The following is a 17,980-nucleotide window of genomic DNA, read 5'->3' as shown; positions in this document are numbered from 1 at the left end:
GCTCTCGCTTCTGGTCTTGGGCATGTGTGCAGATGTGTGGGGAAGGGGGGAGTCTTTCAGGAGAGAGGCGCCTGCGATGGAGGTGGAGAACGTCCCCGTCTCTCTCCAGAATAACCAGGCACCCGCATGTGTCGGCCTGGCAGGGCCCTGGCTGCCGAGCGCGCTCCTCAGTCTGACCCCGGTCCAGACCGAGAGAATCGGACGGGACGTCCTGCAGCGAGTCCAGGCGGCTGGAACCCGCGCTCCGGTATCGCATCGCGGCTGCTTGCAATTCCCAGGGCAGTCCGCTGAAGTTTCTTAAGGGCATTTTGGGGAATCGTAGATCGCCTGCACTGATCCTCACCTTTACCAGCCCTGCGCTGATCCCAAATGTCCATTTTTTTGCAGCACGCTCTCATCCACACTGCTGTAATTGTTTTTCTGGGAAATGTTTTTTTCTCTCCCTTCAATGGAAAGCGTTTGGAGATGCAAGCTTTTAAGGGGGCCGTGTCAAATATTTGTTTATTGGCATTAAAAACAAATCATTTTTGCATTTTAAAACAAGCGGTGTGTCTAACCCTGACCACGGACACTGTTCCGCACTGTTAAACGTGGCGTCGCACTGCTGAGACACTCGGTCGATAGCCAATCACCCGTCTTCAGGCAGGTTTAAGTCTGGTTTAAGGATCACCTCCAGAAAAACAGCAGTGCAGTCCAATTAGTCCACAGGTCACCCTGAATCAGGGGTCCCCAGCCCTGATCCTGGAGAACCCCGTCTAGTCTTGTATGTCGCCCTGAATCAGGGGTCCCCAGGCCTGATCCTGGAGAACCCCGTCTAGTCTTGTATGTGGCCCTGAATCGGGGGTCCTGCCCTGGCCCCGGGCCTCACCTGTCCAGCTAGTCCTGCTGATGCAGCCGGACACTGCTCTGGGCTGGGTGGGTCCAGGAAAACTCCCAGGGAGTCCGCCTGCCGCTCGAGCTTCCGAAGCCCTCGAGCGTGGGAAGAGCCCCGACCCATTTCCCTCTCTCCTCTCCGCTTCAGAGACGCCCGGGGCTCGCTCCAGCCGGTCTCCACCTCGCGCCCCCGCAGACGCAGAGACCGAGGCCCCGGAAGCTGGCAGCGAGTCCAGGCTGCCCCAGAAACCGAGTCCCTTCAGCCCCGGGGGCTCGGAATAGAGTTCTGGGAAGGGGGTGGGATTGGCGAGACCCGGCTGAGCCCTGTTGCTAGCGATTAAATCGATTTTTCTGCTCTTCTCTCGGCCGCTCCTGTGGTTTATTAGGACAGTTCCCCGATTCGGGGGAGGTAAAGACAGGGGGCGCTGTTGGTAAGGGAGGGGTCCAAGGGCAGCCGTTCTGTGCTACTCCAACAGGGGTGAAGTGAGTCCAGACCGGTCTGTGTGAAACGGTCCCTCTGGCCCGGTCCGGACCGGCACAGCTGACACTCCGTCTGTGCGAAACGGTCCCTCTGACCCGGTCCGGACCGGCACTGCTGACACTGCGTCTGTGCGAAACGGTCCCTCTGGCCCGGTCCGGACCGGCACTGCTGACACTGCGTCTGTGCGAAACGGTCCCTCTGGCCCGGTCCGGACCGGCACTGCTGCCCGGTACCGAAGCGCCGACTGGTAGATTCTCCTGCTGGTTTCCAGTTGTCTGTTCCTTGGGAATGGCGAGCCCCAGCGGTCCCCGTGGCCAGTAAGGTGGGAGCCTGAGGGACAGAGGGAGGGCCTGCGCCATGGGAATTGGACAGAGGGGCGGAGAGGCGGGGAGAAAGAGAGAGAGACAGAGGGCATCCGACTGCAGGTCCTCGCCCCTCCCACCGGTCGGCTATTTAAACACTCAACAGCACGGAGAGCCCCAGACGGACCGGGTGTCGTTCAGCCAGGTGAGGGCGATCAGCCGATCGAGGGGTCCGGGGGGCTACTGCAGCTTGTCGGGCTCCACCCACACCATCGCCCTCTGCTGGCCGCCGATGGCTCTGCGCACAGCGGCTAGCAGCTCCTCGGTGCTGCGCCAGGTGCCGGGTTCGAGCGTGTGGTAGAGCAGGGGCAGAGTCTCCAGCTGCAGCTCCTCCGCCTGGCACACGGCCTCCAGCAGCCCCTCATCGCCGCGCTCCGAGACCAGCTTCCTGTGAGGAGGGAGGGGCGTGAGAGGGAGAGCCGGGGAGTGAGGCAGTGTGAGAGTGAGGCAGTGTGAGAGCTGGAGAGTGAGGCAGTGTGAGAGTGAGAGCCGGGGAGTGAGGCAGTGTGAGAGTGAGGCAGTGTGAGAGCTGGAGAGTGAGGCAGTGTGAGAGTGAGAGCTGGGGAGTGAGGCAGTGTGAGAGCTGGAGAGTGAGGCAGTGTGAGAGCCGGGGAGTGAGGCAGTGTGAGAGCCGGGGAGTGAGGCAGTGTGAGAGCCGGGGAGTGAGGCAGTGTGAGAGCTGGAGAGTGAGGCAGTGTGAGAGTGAGAGCTGGGGAGTGAGGCAGTGTGAGAGCTGGAGAGTGAGGCAGTGTGAGAGTGAGAGCCGGGGAGTGAGGCAGTGTGAGAGTGGGGAGTGAGGCAGTGTGAGAGCCGGGGAGTGAGGCAGTGTGAGAGCCGGGGAGTGAGGCAGTGTGAGAGCCGGGGAGTGAGGCAGTGTGAGTGTGAGAGTGGGGAGTGAGGCAGTGTGAGAGCCGGGGAGTGAGGCAGTGTGAGAGTAGGGAGTGAGGCAGTGTGAGTGTGAGAGCCGGGGAGTGAGGCAGTGTGAGAGCCGGGGAGTGAGGCAGTGTGAGAGCCGGGGAGTGAGGCAGTGTGAGTGTGAGAGCTGGGGAGTGAGGCAGTGTGAGAACCGGGGAGTGAGGCAGTGTGAGAGCCGGGGAGTGAGGCAGTGTGAGAGCCGGGGAGTGAGGCAGTGTGAGTGTGAGAGTGGGGAGTGAGGCAGTATGGGATTGGGGAGTGAGGCAGTGTGAGTGTGAGAGCCGGGGAGTGAGGCAGTGTGAGTGTGAGAGCCGGGGAGTGAGGCAGTGTGAGAGCTGGGGAGTGAGGCAGTGTGAGAGTGGAGAGTGAGGCAGTGCGAGAGCCGGGGAGTGAGGCAGTGTGAGAGTGGGGAGTGAGGCAGTGTGAGAGCAGGGGAGTGAGGCAGTGTGAGAGCGGGGAGTGAGGCAGTGTGAGAGCCGGGGAGTGAGGCAGTGTGAGAGCCGGGGAGTGAGGCAGTGTGAGAGTGGAGAGTGAGGCAGTGCGAGAGCCGGGGAGTGAGGCAGTGTGAGAGTGGGGAGTGAGGCAGTGCGAGAGCCGGGGAGTGAGGCAGTGAGAGAGCCGGGGAGTGAGGCAGTGTGAGAGCCGGGGAGTGAGGCAGTGTGAGTGTGAGAGTGGGGAGTGAGGCAGTGTGAGAGCCGGGGAGTGAGGCAGTGTGAGAGTAGGGAGTGAGGCAGTGTGAGAGTGGGGAGTGAGGCAGTGTGAGAGTGGGGAGTGAGGCAGTGTGAGAGTGGAGAGTGAGGCAGTGTGAGAGCCGGGGAGTGAGGCAGTGTGAGAGTGGGGAGTGAGGCAGTGCGAGAGCCGGGGAGTGAGGCAGTGAGAGAGCCGGGGAGTGAGGCAGTCACACTGGGTGTGAGAGTAGCTGCAGCAGGCGGCCCGGTGGCCTCAGCAGTGTGGCTCACCTGAACTTCCGGCCCTTCTTGTCCTTGGGCTTGATGTGGATGACGATGGGGTAGACGCCCTGCCTCAGCAGTCGCTCCACGCTGCCCAGGCCCAGCTCCAGCAGGCAGTGCTTGTCCTGCACACAGGGCAAGAGGGCAACGGCTTCACAGTCCACACACAAGGCTCAGAGCTCCGCGCTCAGGTGTGTGTGTGTGTGTGTGTGTGTGTGTGTGACCTCAGCCTCTGAAACGCCACAACACACAGACTGGCTGTTCCCATCATCACAGGGCCGGCTCTGTACCTGGCTGATGACCTCCTGGATGGACTGCAGTCTAATCCCCAGACTCTGCTCGGGCCCAGGAGACTCCAGCAGGAACACCTTCTGATCCTGCCTGTCGGCGGCGCTGATGGGCTCTGAGAACAGACACACGGGGACTGAATATCCCCGGCCCTACAGTACTACATCCACACCTGCGACAGGTGTGCGTGACAGTACCTGGGGGACAGGTGTGTATGACAGTGTCTGTACCTGAGGACAGGTGTGTGTGGCCATGTCAGTGTCTGTACCCGGGGGGCAGGTGTGCGTGACCGTGGCCGTACCTGGGGGACAGGTGAGCATGACCGTGGCCGTACCTGGGGGACAGGTGTGCGTGACCGTGGCCGTACCTGGGGGACAGGTGTGTGTGTCCGTGGCCGTACCTGGGGGACAGGTGAGCGTGACCGTGGCCGTACCTGGGGGACAGGTGAGCGTGACCGTGGCCGTACCTGGGGGACAGGTGTGTGTGTCCGTGGCCGTACCTGGGGGACAGGTGTGTGTGTCCGTGGCCGTACCTGGGGGACAGGTGTGTGTGTCTGTGTCTGTACCCGGGGGACAGGTGTGTGTGTCCGTGGCCGTACCTGGGGGACAGGTGTGTGTGTCCGTGGCCGTACCTGGGGGACAGGTGTGTGTGTCTGTGTCTGTACCTGGGGGACAGGTGTGTATGACAGTGTCTGTACCTGAGGACAGGTGTGTGTGGCCATGTCAGTGTCTGTACCCGGGGGGCAGGTGTGCGTGACCGTGGCCGTACCTGGGGGACAGGTGAGCGTGACCGTGGCCGTACCTGGGGGACAGGTGTGTGTGTCCGTGGCCGTACCTGGGGGACAGGTGTGTGTGTCTGTGTCTGTACCTGGGGGACAGGTGAGCGTGTCCGTGGCCGTACCTGGGGGACAGGTGAGCGTGACCGTGTCTGTACCTGGGGGACAGGTGTGTGTGTCCGTGGCCGTACCTGGGGGACAGGTGTTGAACTCCAGCCCAGACGATGCAGGCTGCAGGAGGCGCACTATCAGCCCATGGGACAGCAGTGAGGGGGAGAAGACAACAGGCCGTTTGGACTGGACCAGGACGGGCTGGACCAGACTGTATGGGATCAGGTTTTCCTCGTGACCTGAAACACAGTTACAGAGAACAGTCTTCCTGGAAAATCCATCATTCTGTGAAGCAGGAAAGAAATATAAAATTGTGTTTAATTTGATCTTGTTAATTTGCTTAATGAGGATGACTGTCTTTGGTCCTGGATAGTGGCAGGTGTGGTGGTCTTGTTTCCAGCCCAGATGACCTGTAAATTGCTTAATTGTTCGATTATCTCTGAAATAATCTTAGTGGGATTGTGCCCATTCCTTCAAAACTGCTCATTAAGGGGTGACCTGTGGCCCCTGCTGCTCGTGAACCCCTCTGTTGGCGAGATGGTTGTCATAATTGACAACAGTAGATATACGGAGTCAGAGGGGCAGGTGGTAATTGGTTAATGAGCTTGCTGGGTTAATTGGTTAATTGGCAGGCGGCACTCACGCTGGCTGAGGGTGTAGTGAACCTGGGGGGCGGAGCCCATGCCGCGGCAGTGAGGGGACACCGCCTTCACCAGCCGGACGCGCTCCCTGGCCTTCCTGGAGAACTGCAGGACACAGAGAGACCCGGTCTCAGCACACAGCTGTCCAGTCCAGACACTCGCCAAACCACACACTGGACTGGGACCCTGACTGTGATCTCCGGGCTGTAGGGGCTCATCCTGGACTGGGACCCTGGGGGTCCTCCCCAGCCTGTAGGGGTCACTGCTGGGTCAGTCTCTCACCTTTTTATTACGGTCCTCCTGCTCCCGGGCCAGGGTGCGCAGTCTGACCAGCAGCAGCTGCTGAGCTCTGTGGAGAAAGAGGGACACTGACCCAGCGTGCCCACAGAGGGGAGCCAGGCTCCAGTGCACACACACATCCGCACAGCCACGCACACGCCTCCCCCTACCTGTTGTAGCTGGGCATGACGCCAGCCTCCAGGTCCTTTCCGGTCTGGAGCTCGACTCGGGCGCAGTGCCACTGGCATTTCCCTCGATGCAGCGTGTCGGTGACGTGCAGGATGTCGTCGGCGTGGGCGCCCAGGCAGGGGGGCGGGCCCTGGGGGTTGAGGTCCAGGTTGACCCGGATGTAAAAGGAATCGAAGCCGGCGGCGGGGCCGGGCTTGTCCGCCTGGGCGCGCAGGCTGGCGTAGGCTGAGGGCGAGGAAGAGGAAGGGACAGGGCGCGTTACACGGCTGCACGGCGGCTGTGGGCGTGGGCGTGGGCAGCGGGCACGGCGAGGCACTCACCCTCGGGGCTGGGCTGGTGCCGCAGGGCCGCGGGCTCGGTCCACCACTGCAGGCTGAAGTGCGCCACCTCCAGGGTGCAGTGGCGCAGCTGCAGGCTGGCTCCTCCCAGCAGCACCCGCTGCAGCTGGGGCACAGGGAGAGAGGGAGCGGGTCAGGGCAACGGCACACGCAGACAGAGCCCCACTTCCTGCATGGCACCCCGCCCTCCGTCTCGCCCTTCCTCCTCCTCTCCCCACTTCCCTCCCTCATCTGGCCACCACCCTCCTCTCTGTCCTTCATCTCTCCTTTCCTCCGTCCCTGCTCTCGCCCTCCCTCTCCGGCTCACCTCCAGCAGCTCGGACCCCTCTCTCAGGCCGCACTGCTCCGCCCGGGACCCCGCCTTCACGCTCTGCACAAATATCCCTGTGCAGTTGCCCCCGACGATGGTGATGTCGTCGGCCAGGCTTCTTTGGCGGGAGGAGGTGGGGCTGGGCAGGAGGGGCTCCGGTCTGAGAGAGAGCGAGAGAATGAGTGAGTATCTGAGTGAGTGTGAGAGAGTGTGAGAGAGTATGTGAGTGTGAGAGAGTAGAGAGTGTGAGAGAGTGTAAGAGATTGTGAGTATGTGAGTGAGTGTGAAAGAATGTGAGTGTGTAAGTGTGTGTGTGAGAGAGTGTGTGAGTGTGAGAGAGTGTAAGAGATTGTGAGTGAGTGTGAGAGTGTAAGAGATTGTGAGTATGTGAGTGAGTGTGAGAGTGTAAGAGATTGTGAGTGAGTGTGAAAGAGTGTGAGTGTGTAAGTGTGTGTGTGAGTGTGAGAGAGTGTAAGAGATTGTGAGTATGTGAGTGTGAGAGAGTGTAAGAGATTGTGAGTATGTGAGTGAGTGTGAGAGAGTGTAAGAGATTGTGAGTATGTGAGTGAGTGTGAAAGAGTGTGAGTGTGTAAGTGTGTGTGTGAGAGAGTGTGTGAGTGTGAGAGAGTGTAAGAGATTGTGAGTGAGTGTGAAAGAGTGTGAGTGTGTAAGTGTGTGTGTGAGTGTGAGAGAGTGTAAGAGATTGTGAGTATGTGAGTGAGTGTGAGAGAGTGTAAGAGATTGTGAGTATGTGAGTGAGTGTGATAGAGTATGAGTGTGTAAGTGTGAGTGAGTGTGTGAGTGTGAGAGAGTATGAGTGTGTAAGTGTGTGTGAGTGTGTGAGTGTGAGAGAGTGTAAGAGATTGTGAGTGTGTAAGTGTGAGTGTGAGAGAGTAGAGGGTGTGAGTGTGAGTCAGCAGAGGTCAGTGCCAGGTGTGGGCTGGTACCTGCGGTCTGGCAGGGGGGGTCTGGGGGCTGCGGTCTTCGGCAGGGTCACAAGGTCGGGGGGGAAAGTGTAGGAGGCCAGCGAGCTGCAGGAGGCAGAGAGCGATGGCTCGCTGTGGTCCTCTGCTGGACAACGAGTGGAACAACAAGAGGAGGACACTCAGTGGAACAGTACACACACACAGACACACACAGCCCTTCAGAGCAACAGCTCCGGCCCGTGGAGACACAGAGACGCCAGTGTCCACCAGTGAGGACCTCAGGAAGAAGCGAGGGGTGAACAGGGGGCTGCTGGAGGACGGGCGAGGACTCTCCCGTACCTGCGGCGCACTCGTCACTGCCCCAGGAGTCCAGGTCAAAGCTGAAACACACGAGGACACACGCTGAGCAGCCCGTCACACAGCACACACACCGACCGGGTGGGGCTCTGTAAGGTGTGGCGGTATGAGGGGGTCTGTGAGTGGGTGTGGGGTTCGGTGACTGTGAGTGGGTGTGGGGTTCGGTGTCTGTGAGTGGGTGTGGGGTTCGGTGTCTGTGTGGCAGTGTGAGTGGGTGTGGGGTTCAGTGACTGTGAATGGGTGTGGGGTTCGGTGACTGTGTGGCAGTGTGAGTGGGTGTGGGGTTCGGTGACCGTGAGTGGGTGTGGGGTTCAGTGACTGTGAGTTGGGTGTGGGGTTCGGTGACTGTGAGTTGGGTGTGGGGTTCGGTGACTGTGAGTGGGTGTGGGGTTCGGTGACTGTGAGTGGGTGTGGGGTTCGGTGTCTGTGTGGCAGTGTGAGTGGGTGTGGGGTTCAGTGACTGTGAATGGGTGTGGGGTTCGGTGACTGTGTGGCAGTGTGAGTGGGTGTGGGGTTCGGTGACCGTGAGTGGGTGTGGGGTTCAGTGACTGTGAGTTGGGTGTGGGGTTCGGTGACTGTGAGTGGGTGTGGGGTTCGGTGACTGTGAGTGGGTGTGGGGTTCGGTGACCGTGAGTGGGTGTGGGGTTCGGCGACCGTGTCCACAAGGTTCTACGCACTCTGTGGTGGCTCTGCGGTGCATGGAGCCCAGACAGGGAGGGAAGGGAAAGATGGACAGTCTGTTGATGTCCTTCTCACTGCCCATCTCCTGAAACCCGGACGGACACAGGGGTTAGACTGTAGGGGTCAGCAGCGAAGGACCGGGACAGAGCGGAGCAATGTTCTGAAAAGCTGCTCTCACCTGCAGGTAGATGAACTCCTCAGAGTTGGAACAGGATCCTGCAGAGCAGAGGGGTACAATCAGCCGACACCCACAGTCTTTACACAGACAGATCACCTGCTCCGGGGCTGGACACTGGCCGTGTCCACCTGTACACTACACTGTGCACATACAGACCTCGACACTGTCTAGACAGTGTGCACTGTCCACACCAGTACAGACCCCACACGCTGCACACAGGGCGTTCCTGTACTGTGCACAGAAAACACACATGTGCCACAGCAAAGACAAGCACTCTCTCCTCCCCATCTCTGTGCTTCTGCTCTGCACTCACCATCTGAGGACTCTCTGTTCCGCCTCGGCACAGCCTGTGAGAGAAGAGAGCAGTGTGAGCAGTCATGGAGTTCCGTTGGACAGACCAGCCCACTATATACAGTGTCCAGGTGCAGGCAGTGCACAGTGCGAGTGTTGCAGGGTACAGAATTCAGGGTGCAGCATACTCTGTGCAGTGTGAGCAGTGTAGTGTGAACACTGTAGTGTGCAAGATGCAGTGTACTCTGTGCAGTGTGAACAGTGTAGTGTGTAAGGTTCAGTGTGAACAGTGCAGTGTGTAAGGTGCAGTTTGAATAGTGCAGTGTGAACACTGTAGTGTGTAAGGTTCAGTGTGAACAGTGCAGTTTGAATAGTGCAGTGTGAAGACTGTAGTGTGTAAGAAGCAGTGTACTCTGTGCAGTGTGAGCAGTGTAGTGTGAATAGTGCAGTGTGAAAGGTGCAGTTTGAATAGTGCAGTTTGAATAGTGCAGTGTGAACAGTGCAGTGTGAAAGGTGCAGTGTGAATAGTGCAGTGTAAACACTGTAGTGTGTAAGATGCAGTGTGAACAGTGCAGTGTGAACACTGTAGTGTGCAAGATGCAGTGTACTCTGTGCAGTGTGAACACTGTAGTGTGTAAGATGCAGTGTGAACAGTGCAGTGTGTAAGGTGCAGTTTGAATAGTGCAGTGTGAACACTGTAGTGTGTAAGGTTCAGTGTGAAAGGTGCAGTTTGAATAGTGCAGTGTGAACACTGTAGTGTGTAAGGTTCAGTGTGAACAGTGCAGTGTGTAAGGTGCAGTTTGAATAGTGCAGTGTGAACACTGTAGTGTGTAAGGTTCAGTGTGAAAGGTGCAGTTTGAATAGTGCAGTGTGAACACTGTAGTGTGTAAGGTTCAGTGTGAACAGTGCAGTGTGAACAGTGCAGTGTGTAAGGTGCAGTTTGAATAGTGCAGTGTGAACACTGTAGTGTGTAAGGTTCAGTGTGAACAGTGCAGTGTGAAAGGTGCAGTTTGAATAGTGCAGTGTGAACACTGTAGTGTGTAAGGTTCAGTGTGAACAGTGCAGTGTGTAAGGTGCAGTTTGAATAGTGCTGTGTGAACACTGTAGTGTGTAAGGTTCAGTGTGAAAGGTGCAGTTTGAATAGTGCAGTGTGAACACTGTAGTGTGTAAGGTTCAGTGTGAACAGTGCAGTGTGAACAGTGCAGTGTGTAAGGTGCAGTTTGAATAGTGCAGTGTGAACACTGTAGTGTGTAAGGTTCAGTGTGAACAGTGCAGTGTGAAAGGTGCAGTTTGAATAGTGCAGTGTGAACACTGTAGTGTGCAAGATGCAGTGTACTCTGTGCAGTGTGAACACTGTATTGTGAACAGTGCAGTGTGCAAGATGCAGTGTACTCTGTGCAGTGTGAACACTGTAGTGTGCTCTGTGCAGTGTGTAAGGTGCAGCGTGTCCACCTTGCGCAGTGGTGGGTGTGCACTGTCAGGGTGAGAGCTCCCCCAGCTGGTGTCCTCGGGTAATGACATCCTGTCGTTGAAGGAGCAGCACAGGTCGCTGCAGGGCTCATCGCTGAAGAGGGACAGCTGGCTCTGCGAGAGAGGAGAGGGGTCAGCCCCGGCGCGGGGCAGGGCCGCCTGCGCAGGCGGGTGCGCTGGGAAGGGTGCCGCACTCACACAGTGCAGGCAGGGCTCCTCGCTGCTCTTGATCAGCTGCTCCCTGTCGCGCTGCAGCTGCTCCTGACTGGCCAGCAGCTCCGCAACCTGCTTCCGCAGCCGGTTCTTGTCCAGCAGGCACTCGGTGTGCTCCAGCTGCAGCACGTCCCTGGAGCGCAGAGCCTGCCAGAGAGAGGGAGAGGAGACACAGGGAACAGGGCAGGGCGGGAGAGACAAGAGAGAGAGGGAGAGGAGACACAGGGAACAGGGCCGGGCGGGAGAGACAAGAGAGAGAGAGGGAGAGGAGACACAGGGAACAGGGCAGGGCAGGAGAGACAAGAGAGAGAGAGGGAGAGGAGACACAGGGAACAGAGCGGGAAAGAGGGAGAGGAGAGAGAGAGGGAGAGGAGACACAGGGAACAGGGCGGGAAAGAGGGAGAGGAGAGAGAGAGGGAGAGGAGACACAGGGAACAGGGCAGGGCGGGAGAGACAAGAGAGAGAGGGAGAGGAGACACAGGGAACAGGGCAGGGCAGGAGAGACAAGAGAGAGAGGGAGAGGAGACACAGGGAACAGAGCGGGAAAGAGGGAGAGGAGAGAGAGAGGGAGAGGAGACACAGGGAACAGGGCGGGAAAGAGGGAGAGGAGAGAGAGAGGGAGAGGAGACACAGGGAACAGGGCAGGGCGGGAGAGACAAGAGAGAGAGGGAGAGGAGACACAGGGAACAGAGCGGGAAAGAGGGAGAGGAGAGAGAGAGGGAGAGGAGACACAGGGAACAGGGCAGGGCGGGAGAGACAAGAGAGAGAGGGAGAGGAGACATGGGGAGGGAGAGGAGACACAGGGAACAGAGCAGGAGAGAGAAGAGAGGAGAAAGAGGGGAAGATCCAGACACAGCGAAAGAGAGAGAAAGTATCAGGGTGAGGGGTTGGAAAGGGAGGGTGAGAGAGAGACTGTCTTTAAAAAGTGAGCACAACACAACAGTGCACTCAGACAGCAGCCCTACACAACACTGCTGCAGCACACAACAGTGCACTCGGACACAAAGCAGCGCTGCAGAACACTGCTGTAGCACACAACAGTGCACTGAGACACACAGCAGCCCTACACAACACTGCTGCAGCACACAACAGTGCACTCGGACACACAGCAGCCCTACACAACACTGCTGTAGCACACAACAGTGCACTCAGACACACAGCAGCCCTGCAGAACACTGCTGCAGCACACAACAGTGCACTCAGACACACAGCAGCCCTACACAACACTGCTGCAGCTCACAACAGTGCACTTGCACAGCAGGCGTGCTGCAGCGCACACTGACCTGGTCCCTCTCTCTCTCCAGCTCGATGATCTGGTTCAGGTAGGAGATGCTTCTCTTCTGCTCCGTCTCCCAGTCCAGCTGGAGCGTGTGCACCTTAAGCTGGAGGTGCTCGCACTGGGAAACCAGCTACACAACGTCACAACACACCAACAAAACGCTCAACAATGGCAACGCAACAGGGGGCACACTGAAACCACCCAGTGTGCCACCCAACAACAGAGAGCACAATGTAGTATGCAATCACACAAGACAAGATGCATCACAACTCAGACAGCATTACACAACAGCACCACACACCTCTATTGTCCACGTTCCAGCTGCTGACAGTGAGAAACTAGCTCAGCTGTGCGAGACAAGCATGGGATTAAACACTGTGCACAGCACACACGGTCTCCACACACACACACACAGGACCAAATTGCACACTCTCTCTCCCAGACCTTGTCCTTCTGCTTCTCACTGGCCTCCAGCTCCCCCTGCAGCCTGGCAATGGTACTGCACAGCTCCAGCCTCTGCTGCTGGGCCTCCTCTTGGTCCTGTCTCAGGATATCCAGCAGGGCCTGGGGGAGGAGCAGAGACAGAGGAGACACAGGAGTCAACAGAGCCTGGCTGATCCCCCAGGAACGACTATCAGCGCACCAAGCCCGCAGGGTACGGCCCGTCACCTGGGTCTTTCCTGATCCCTCTCTCGGCCTGTCTCTGTCCGTGCGGTGCAGTGAGTCCTCCTGACCTGCGGGGGCGCCCTCGCCGCAGGCCAGCCGGCTGCCGTCCCCCTGGAGGGGCAGCTTGGCCGGGGGGGCGCTCTCCCCCTGCTCCAGGGCCATCAGCCTCTTCTTCAGCTGCTCCACCTGCAGGGGGGGGGGGGAGAGACGACAACCACGCCTTTCATCTGGCCGTCTCTGGGGGTGCCCCCCTCCCCCCGTCGGCCCGTCTGGCGCCTCCCTCTCTCCCCCCCCGCTGCACGAGTCCAGATCAGAGACGATGGGACAGGAATGACCGCAAGACCAGCTCTGACGGTCACAGGCGCCTCGGAGAGCCATCTGTAGCGGAGCAGGGTACCAGTGACCCCCCGGGATGTGAACCCGGGACCCTGCTGCCCCGCCCTAGAGTCCCGAGTCCACTACCGCCCCGCTGCTGCCCCGCCCTGCCGGTTCTGGTCCAAACCCGACAGGGCAGGGACGAGCCCCTCTCTCAGCTGGCCTGGAGCTCAGAGAAGTCACTGACCCACCTCACAGAGGGGGTCCCCTCACCCCTGCCCCCCACCCCCCCCCAGATTCGGCCATGGGAGCCTGGGTCGCTCCTGACTGAGCCGGAGCCACTCGTTTCGGGGTCCCCCCCGGTCTCGTCCCGCCCCCCCCCGGGCGGGCACCTGCGCCAGCAGCTCCCTCTCGCGGGCGGAGGCCAGGCCGCGCTCCTCCAGGGCGCGGGAGTACTTGAGCACCTGCTCCAGGTGCCGGTCCTTCAGCAGGCCCAGCTCGCGGCGGCCCGCCTCCCAGTCGAGCCGGTGGCGCTCCTGGGCCAGCTCCTGCGCGCGGCGCTCCTGGGCCAGCTCCTGCGCGCGGCGCTCGGCCCGCGCCCGCTCCTCCTCGGCGGCCCGGCAGCGCTGGGACAGGCGCCTCTCGCACAGCCGGCTGCCCCTCAGCTGCTCCCTCAGCTTCCGCAGCTCCAGCAGCAGGAACTGGGTCAGCCCCTCCGGGCCCTCCTCATCTGGGACAGGACAGGACTCCCAGGGGTCACTGCAGGGTCACTGCAGACACGCTGACCGCTGGGCGCCTGGACACAGCGGTCACTACAGACACACTGGCCGCCTGGACACAGGGGTCACTACAGACACACTGACTGGACACACCAGTACATGAACACTGCACTGAGAGAGAGGGGTTCATACAGATGCACTGACTGGACACTCCAGTACATGAACACTGCACTGAGAGAGAGAGGGGTTCATACAGACACACTGACTGGACACTCCAGTACATGAACACTGCACTGAGAGAGAGAGGGGTTCATACAGACACACTGACTGGACACTCCAGTACATGAACACTGCACTGAGAGAGAGAGGGGTTCATACAGACACACTGACTGGACACTCCAGTACACTGAGAGAGAAGGGTTAGAAAGACACATGAAGGACAGACAGGAATGAAGGCAATCAGACAGACTCACCCAGTATGATGGAGCAGCGCTGGGTGGGCTCTTGCCCTGTCAGCTGGGTGTACTGGTCTGGATGGTAGAACTCCAGAGACTCCATGAAGGCCTGCAGGCCCCTCTGCCCCCTCTGCCTCAGGATGTCAATCAGGCGTCCTGATGGACAGGCACACAGATGGGCACATGGGCAGGGACAGTCAAAACCCACAGTCAGGTGGTCTCACAACCACAGCTGCCCCTCCTCCGACCCTCGGCCTCCTTCACACTAGCCGACGCCCACTCCCCAGAGACCCTCCCCCTATCCCCCCTGGCCCCTCCCACCATCCCTGTCCAACCCGTCAGTCTACATCCTTGGCTCCTCCCACAACCCACCCGCAAAACCTCCCTCTGTCACCCTGACCCCTCCCCCAACCCTGACTAGCCCCTCCCTCTATATCACTGGCTCCTCCCTCCATCCACCCACAAACCCCTCCCTCTACCTCCCCAGCCCCTCCCTCTACCTCCCCGACCCCTCCCTCCCTCACCGGCCTTGTTGATGCGCAGGGGGTACAGTGGCGAGTTCAGGATCTCGTCCTCGTCCTGCTCGTCGATCACCTTGCACTGTCTGAGGTAGGGCGTGAGCTTGGCGGGGTGCAGGAGGCGGGTCAGCCTGTGGCGCACCCCGTCCACCCTGTCCCACAGCTCCTCGTCTTGGCCTGGGCCCCAGGGTGGGGCCGCTGCCCCTGCTGCCCCTGCTGCCCCTGCCTCCGTGCTGCTGCCCTGCTGCCCCGGCTGCCCTGTCCCCTCCACAGACATGGACACCCAGTCTGCAGAGAGAGGGGGACCGCAGGGAGATCAGAGAGAGAGGAGAGGAAGAGATGGGGTAGAAAGGGAGAATGAGAGGGAGGAGAGTGGAGAAAGAGGGAGGAGAGAGGCGAGAGGAAAGGGAGGAGAAGAAAGAGGGGGAGACAGGAGAGAAAGAATGAGTGGAGGGGGTGGCAGGAGGAGAGATGGAGGGGGCTGAGATTGCTCTCTAACGATGTGTGAGTTTCTCAGCGCAGATAAGAGGCAAGTCGGAGCAGAGCCGAGAGGAACAGCAGCAGACCGGCCTGGGGGCGATGACACACAGCACACACAGAGACGGCGGTCCCAGGACAGGCCGAGACAGATCGCAGGCCCAGAGGAATCTCTCTGCCAGATCAGGAGAGGGGCGGGAGTAGAACTGGAGGCTCATTACAGACGCCGCGACCCCCGCGCTCTCGGCCCGTCTCCCTCTCCCAGGAGCCCTGCGAGACTCTCTGTCTCTGCGCACGCCTCCCACTCCCTCTCCTGCTCCTCCCTCAGTCCCTTCGTCCTGCTTTCTCCTCTCTCCCTCTTCTGGAGGAATGTGCCCTGTCCCTTCGATTTTCCGTCTCATCAGAGAATCGGCCGTTCGTGCAGGCGAAGGTGTGAGTCACGGTCATCAAATACAAAAGCAGGCTGCACTCTGACAAAACCCAACTCCAACCCACGCTGGTCTGCTGGATTACACTGCAGTCACACTGTACCACTGGTATCCAGTCCAGTGATCTCCCACTGCAGTCACACTGTACCACTGGAGTCCAGTCCAGTGATCTCACACTGCACTCACACTGTACCACTGGAGTCCAGTCCAGTGATCTCACACTGCAGACACACTGTACCACTGGAGTCCAGTCCAGTGATCTCACACTGCAGTCACACTGTACAGTCACTGGAGTCCAGTCCAGTGATCTCTCACTGCAGTCACACTGTACCACTGGTGTCCAGTCCAGTGATCTCTCACTGCACTCACACTGTACAGTCACTGGTGTCCAGTCCAGTGATCTCTCACTGCAGTCACACTGTACCACTGGAGTCCAGTCTGGTGATCTCTTACTGCAGTCTCACTGTACAGTCACTGGAGTCCAGTCTGGTGATCTCTCACTGCAGTCTCACTGTACAGTCACTGGAGTCCAGTCCAGTGATCTCTCACTGCAGTCTCACTGTGCAGTCACTGGAGTCCAGTCTGGTGATCTCACACTGCAGACACACTGTACAGTCACTGCAGTCCAGTCCGGTGATCTCACACTGCAGACACACTGTACAGTCACTGCAGTCCAGTCCAGTGATCTCTCACTGCAGTCACACTGTACCACTGGTGTCCAGTCCAGTGATCTCTCACTGCACTCACACTGTACAGTCACTGGTGTCCAGTCCAGTGATCTCTCACTGCAGTCACACTGTACCACTGGAGTCCAGTCTGGTGATCTCTCACTGCAGTCTCACTGTACAGTCACTGGAGTCCAGTCCGGTGATCTCTCACTGCAGTCTCACTGTACAGTCACTGGAGTCCAGTCCAGTGATCTCTCACTGCAGTCTCACTGTGCAGTCACTGGAGTCCAGTCCGGTGATCTCACACTGCAGACACACTGTACAGTCACTGCAGTCCAGTCCGGTGATCTCACACTGCAGACACACTGTACAGTCACTGCAGTCCAGTCCGGTGATCTCACACTGCAGACACACTGTACAGTCACTGCAGTCCAGTTACACTTCGGAGAACTTAAGTCAGAGCTGTTAAACAACTATAGCTTAATTCTCATTCATATGCATGAAAAATCAATTACCATATAAAATGAGAAAGTAATGCGTATACATTTTCAAAAGCAGTAATAGCATTATAACCTGGAATTTATATTGTACAAAATAAAGTTGTTCAGTTCAGTACCAGTACCTCCTGACGTACTGACACACACACACACACACACAGGTAACTGGTCCTGACGTACTGACACACACACACACAGGTGACTGGTCCTGACGTACTGACACACACACACACACAGGTAACTGGTCCTGACGTACTGACACACACACACACAGGTAACTGGTCCTGACGTACTGACACACTGACACACACACACACAGGTGACTGGTCCTGACGTCCTGACACACTGACACACACACACACACACACACAGGTGACTGGTCCTGACGTCCTGACACACTCACAGACCAGCAGACAAACAGAGCAGCAGACAGGCAGACTCCAGACAGCTAGACAGACACTTGGACGGACAGACACCTGGACAGACAGACAGACAGACCCCGGTCAGACAGCTTCAGAAACACGGACACACACAGCCGGGAACAGGCCTCTCTTACCACACATGCTCGGAATGTACGCTCGTGAGAGTGACTCCCTGGAATCCGAGAGGAGCTCAGGTGAGCAGCAGGTCAGGGCTGCAAGTGGTGGAGCGGCGCCGGTCGCAGCGCTACAGACTCTCGTACCCGCCCTCCTCACCGCTGATCCTGCCCCTCTCCAGTGTTTGGGTTCCCCCGTCCCCGGATTTTCCCAAACAGGGAGGCGGCGGGAAGTTCCTTTATAAGCCCCCGAGCAGAAGAAGACCAGGCAAAAAACACAACACCGACAACACAAGTTTAACTGCTCAGCGAAGCCGTTTCTAAACGTCACGCAGGTATATTTAGCCCGTGAAGTGGTATAGACCTAGACTGATGGAGTGCCCTCCCGCACCAGGGCGCACCCCTGACGGAGATAAACTTCCGGTTGTGTGTAATTTTTTATAAGAATAGGCGCATTCCTGAAATTCAATCCTCGTGTTGAGAAAGCACGTTGTAATCACGCCCTTGTCTCAGGAAAACATTATCGGAGCCTCTCGCTCTTCTCTGAAGAGCAGGACAGTTCTCTGCGAGGTTTATTCACCGGTAGCTTACAGGTGTCGCCCCTCTTTAAAAACAACGTGTAACGTGTCAGCCTGGATTAATGGGTTCTAAACTGGGGTCCCGTTCAACCTCTCGCTCTCGCCCTCGTCGCTAAGAGTCCCGTAAACAAGTCTCAGGAGTTGTCTGGAGGCGCAGGGAGTTCCGAAGGACGTGTTCCCACATGCGTTTCAGGCAGAACAGTCTATTTTTTAAAAA

At 58.5% G+C, this 17,980-nt stretch overlaps 1 protein-coding gene across 4 annotated transcripts; it reads right to left on the bottom strand.

Moving 5' to 3' along the window:
- Window positions 1-473: 473 nt before the first annotated feature.
- Window positions 474-17,980, bottom strand: LOC138242061 (caspase recruitment domain-containing protein 10). Of its 4 annotated transcripts, XR_011191335.1 has the most exons (24): window positions 17,207-17,979; window positions 14,587-14,868; window positions 14,081-14,218; window positions 13,281-13,618; window positions 12,577-12,759; window positions 12,352-12,471; window positions 11,912-12,037; window positions 10,614-10,775; window positions 10,398-10,529; window positions 8,968-9,001; window positions 8,655-8,692; window positions 8,473-8,561; window positions 7,778-7,818; window positions 7,460-7,583; window positions 6,510-6,672; window positions 6,185-6,308; window positions 5,846-6,089; window positions 5,679-5,745; window positions 5,399-5,501; window positions 4,836-4,994; window positions 3,872-3,984; window positions 3,591-3,706; window positions 795-2,104; window positions 474-735 (listed from the first exon to the last, which is right to left on the bottom strand). XR_011191335.1 is itself a non-coding variant. In XM_069196995.1 (23 exons), exons 1-23 carry the CDS (start codon window positions 17,211-17,213, stop codon window positions 1,897-1,899), a joined length of 3,111 nt encoding a protein of 1,036 aa, XP_069053096.1. In that variant the 5' UTR covers window positions 17,214-17,979; the 3' UTR covers window positions 474-1,896. The 4 variants fall into 4 exon arrangements, 3 of the variants coding, with proteins under 3 accessions (XP_069053096.1, XP_069053097.1, XP_069053098.1); XM_069196995.1 differs by having other exon boundaries at window positions 474-2,104; XM_069196996.1 differs by having other exon boundaries at window positions 474-2,104; window positions 7,460-7,580.

This window comes from Lepisosteus oculatus, chromosome 12, assembly GCF_040954835.1.
Source record: "Lepisosteus oculatus isolate fLepOcu1 chromosome 12, fLepOcu1.hap2, whole genome shotgun sequence".
Taxonomy (NCBI): Eukaryota; Metazoa; Chordata; class Actinopteri; order Semionotiformes; family Lepisosteidae; genus Lepisosteus; species Lepisosteus oculatus.
The sequence above is the reverse complement of the archived record's forward strand: the minus strand, read 5'-3'. Positions and strand labels throughout refer to the sequence as shown.

What these genes read in the sequence shown, in the direction of transcription:
- LOC138242061 (XM_069196995.1), bottom strand. An exon ending in CCTGCGCATCAACAAGGCCG is followed by an intron (nt 14,219 to 14,586) that starts GTGAGGGAGGGA and finishes CCTGTCCATCAG; the next exon opens with GACGCCTGATTGACATCCTG. An exon ending in CACACCCACCACTGCGCAAG is followed by an intron (nt 9,002 to 10,397) that starts GTGGACACGCTG and finishes CTTCTCTCACAG; the next exon opens with GCTGTGCCGAGGCGGAACAG.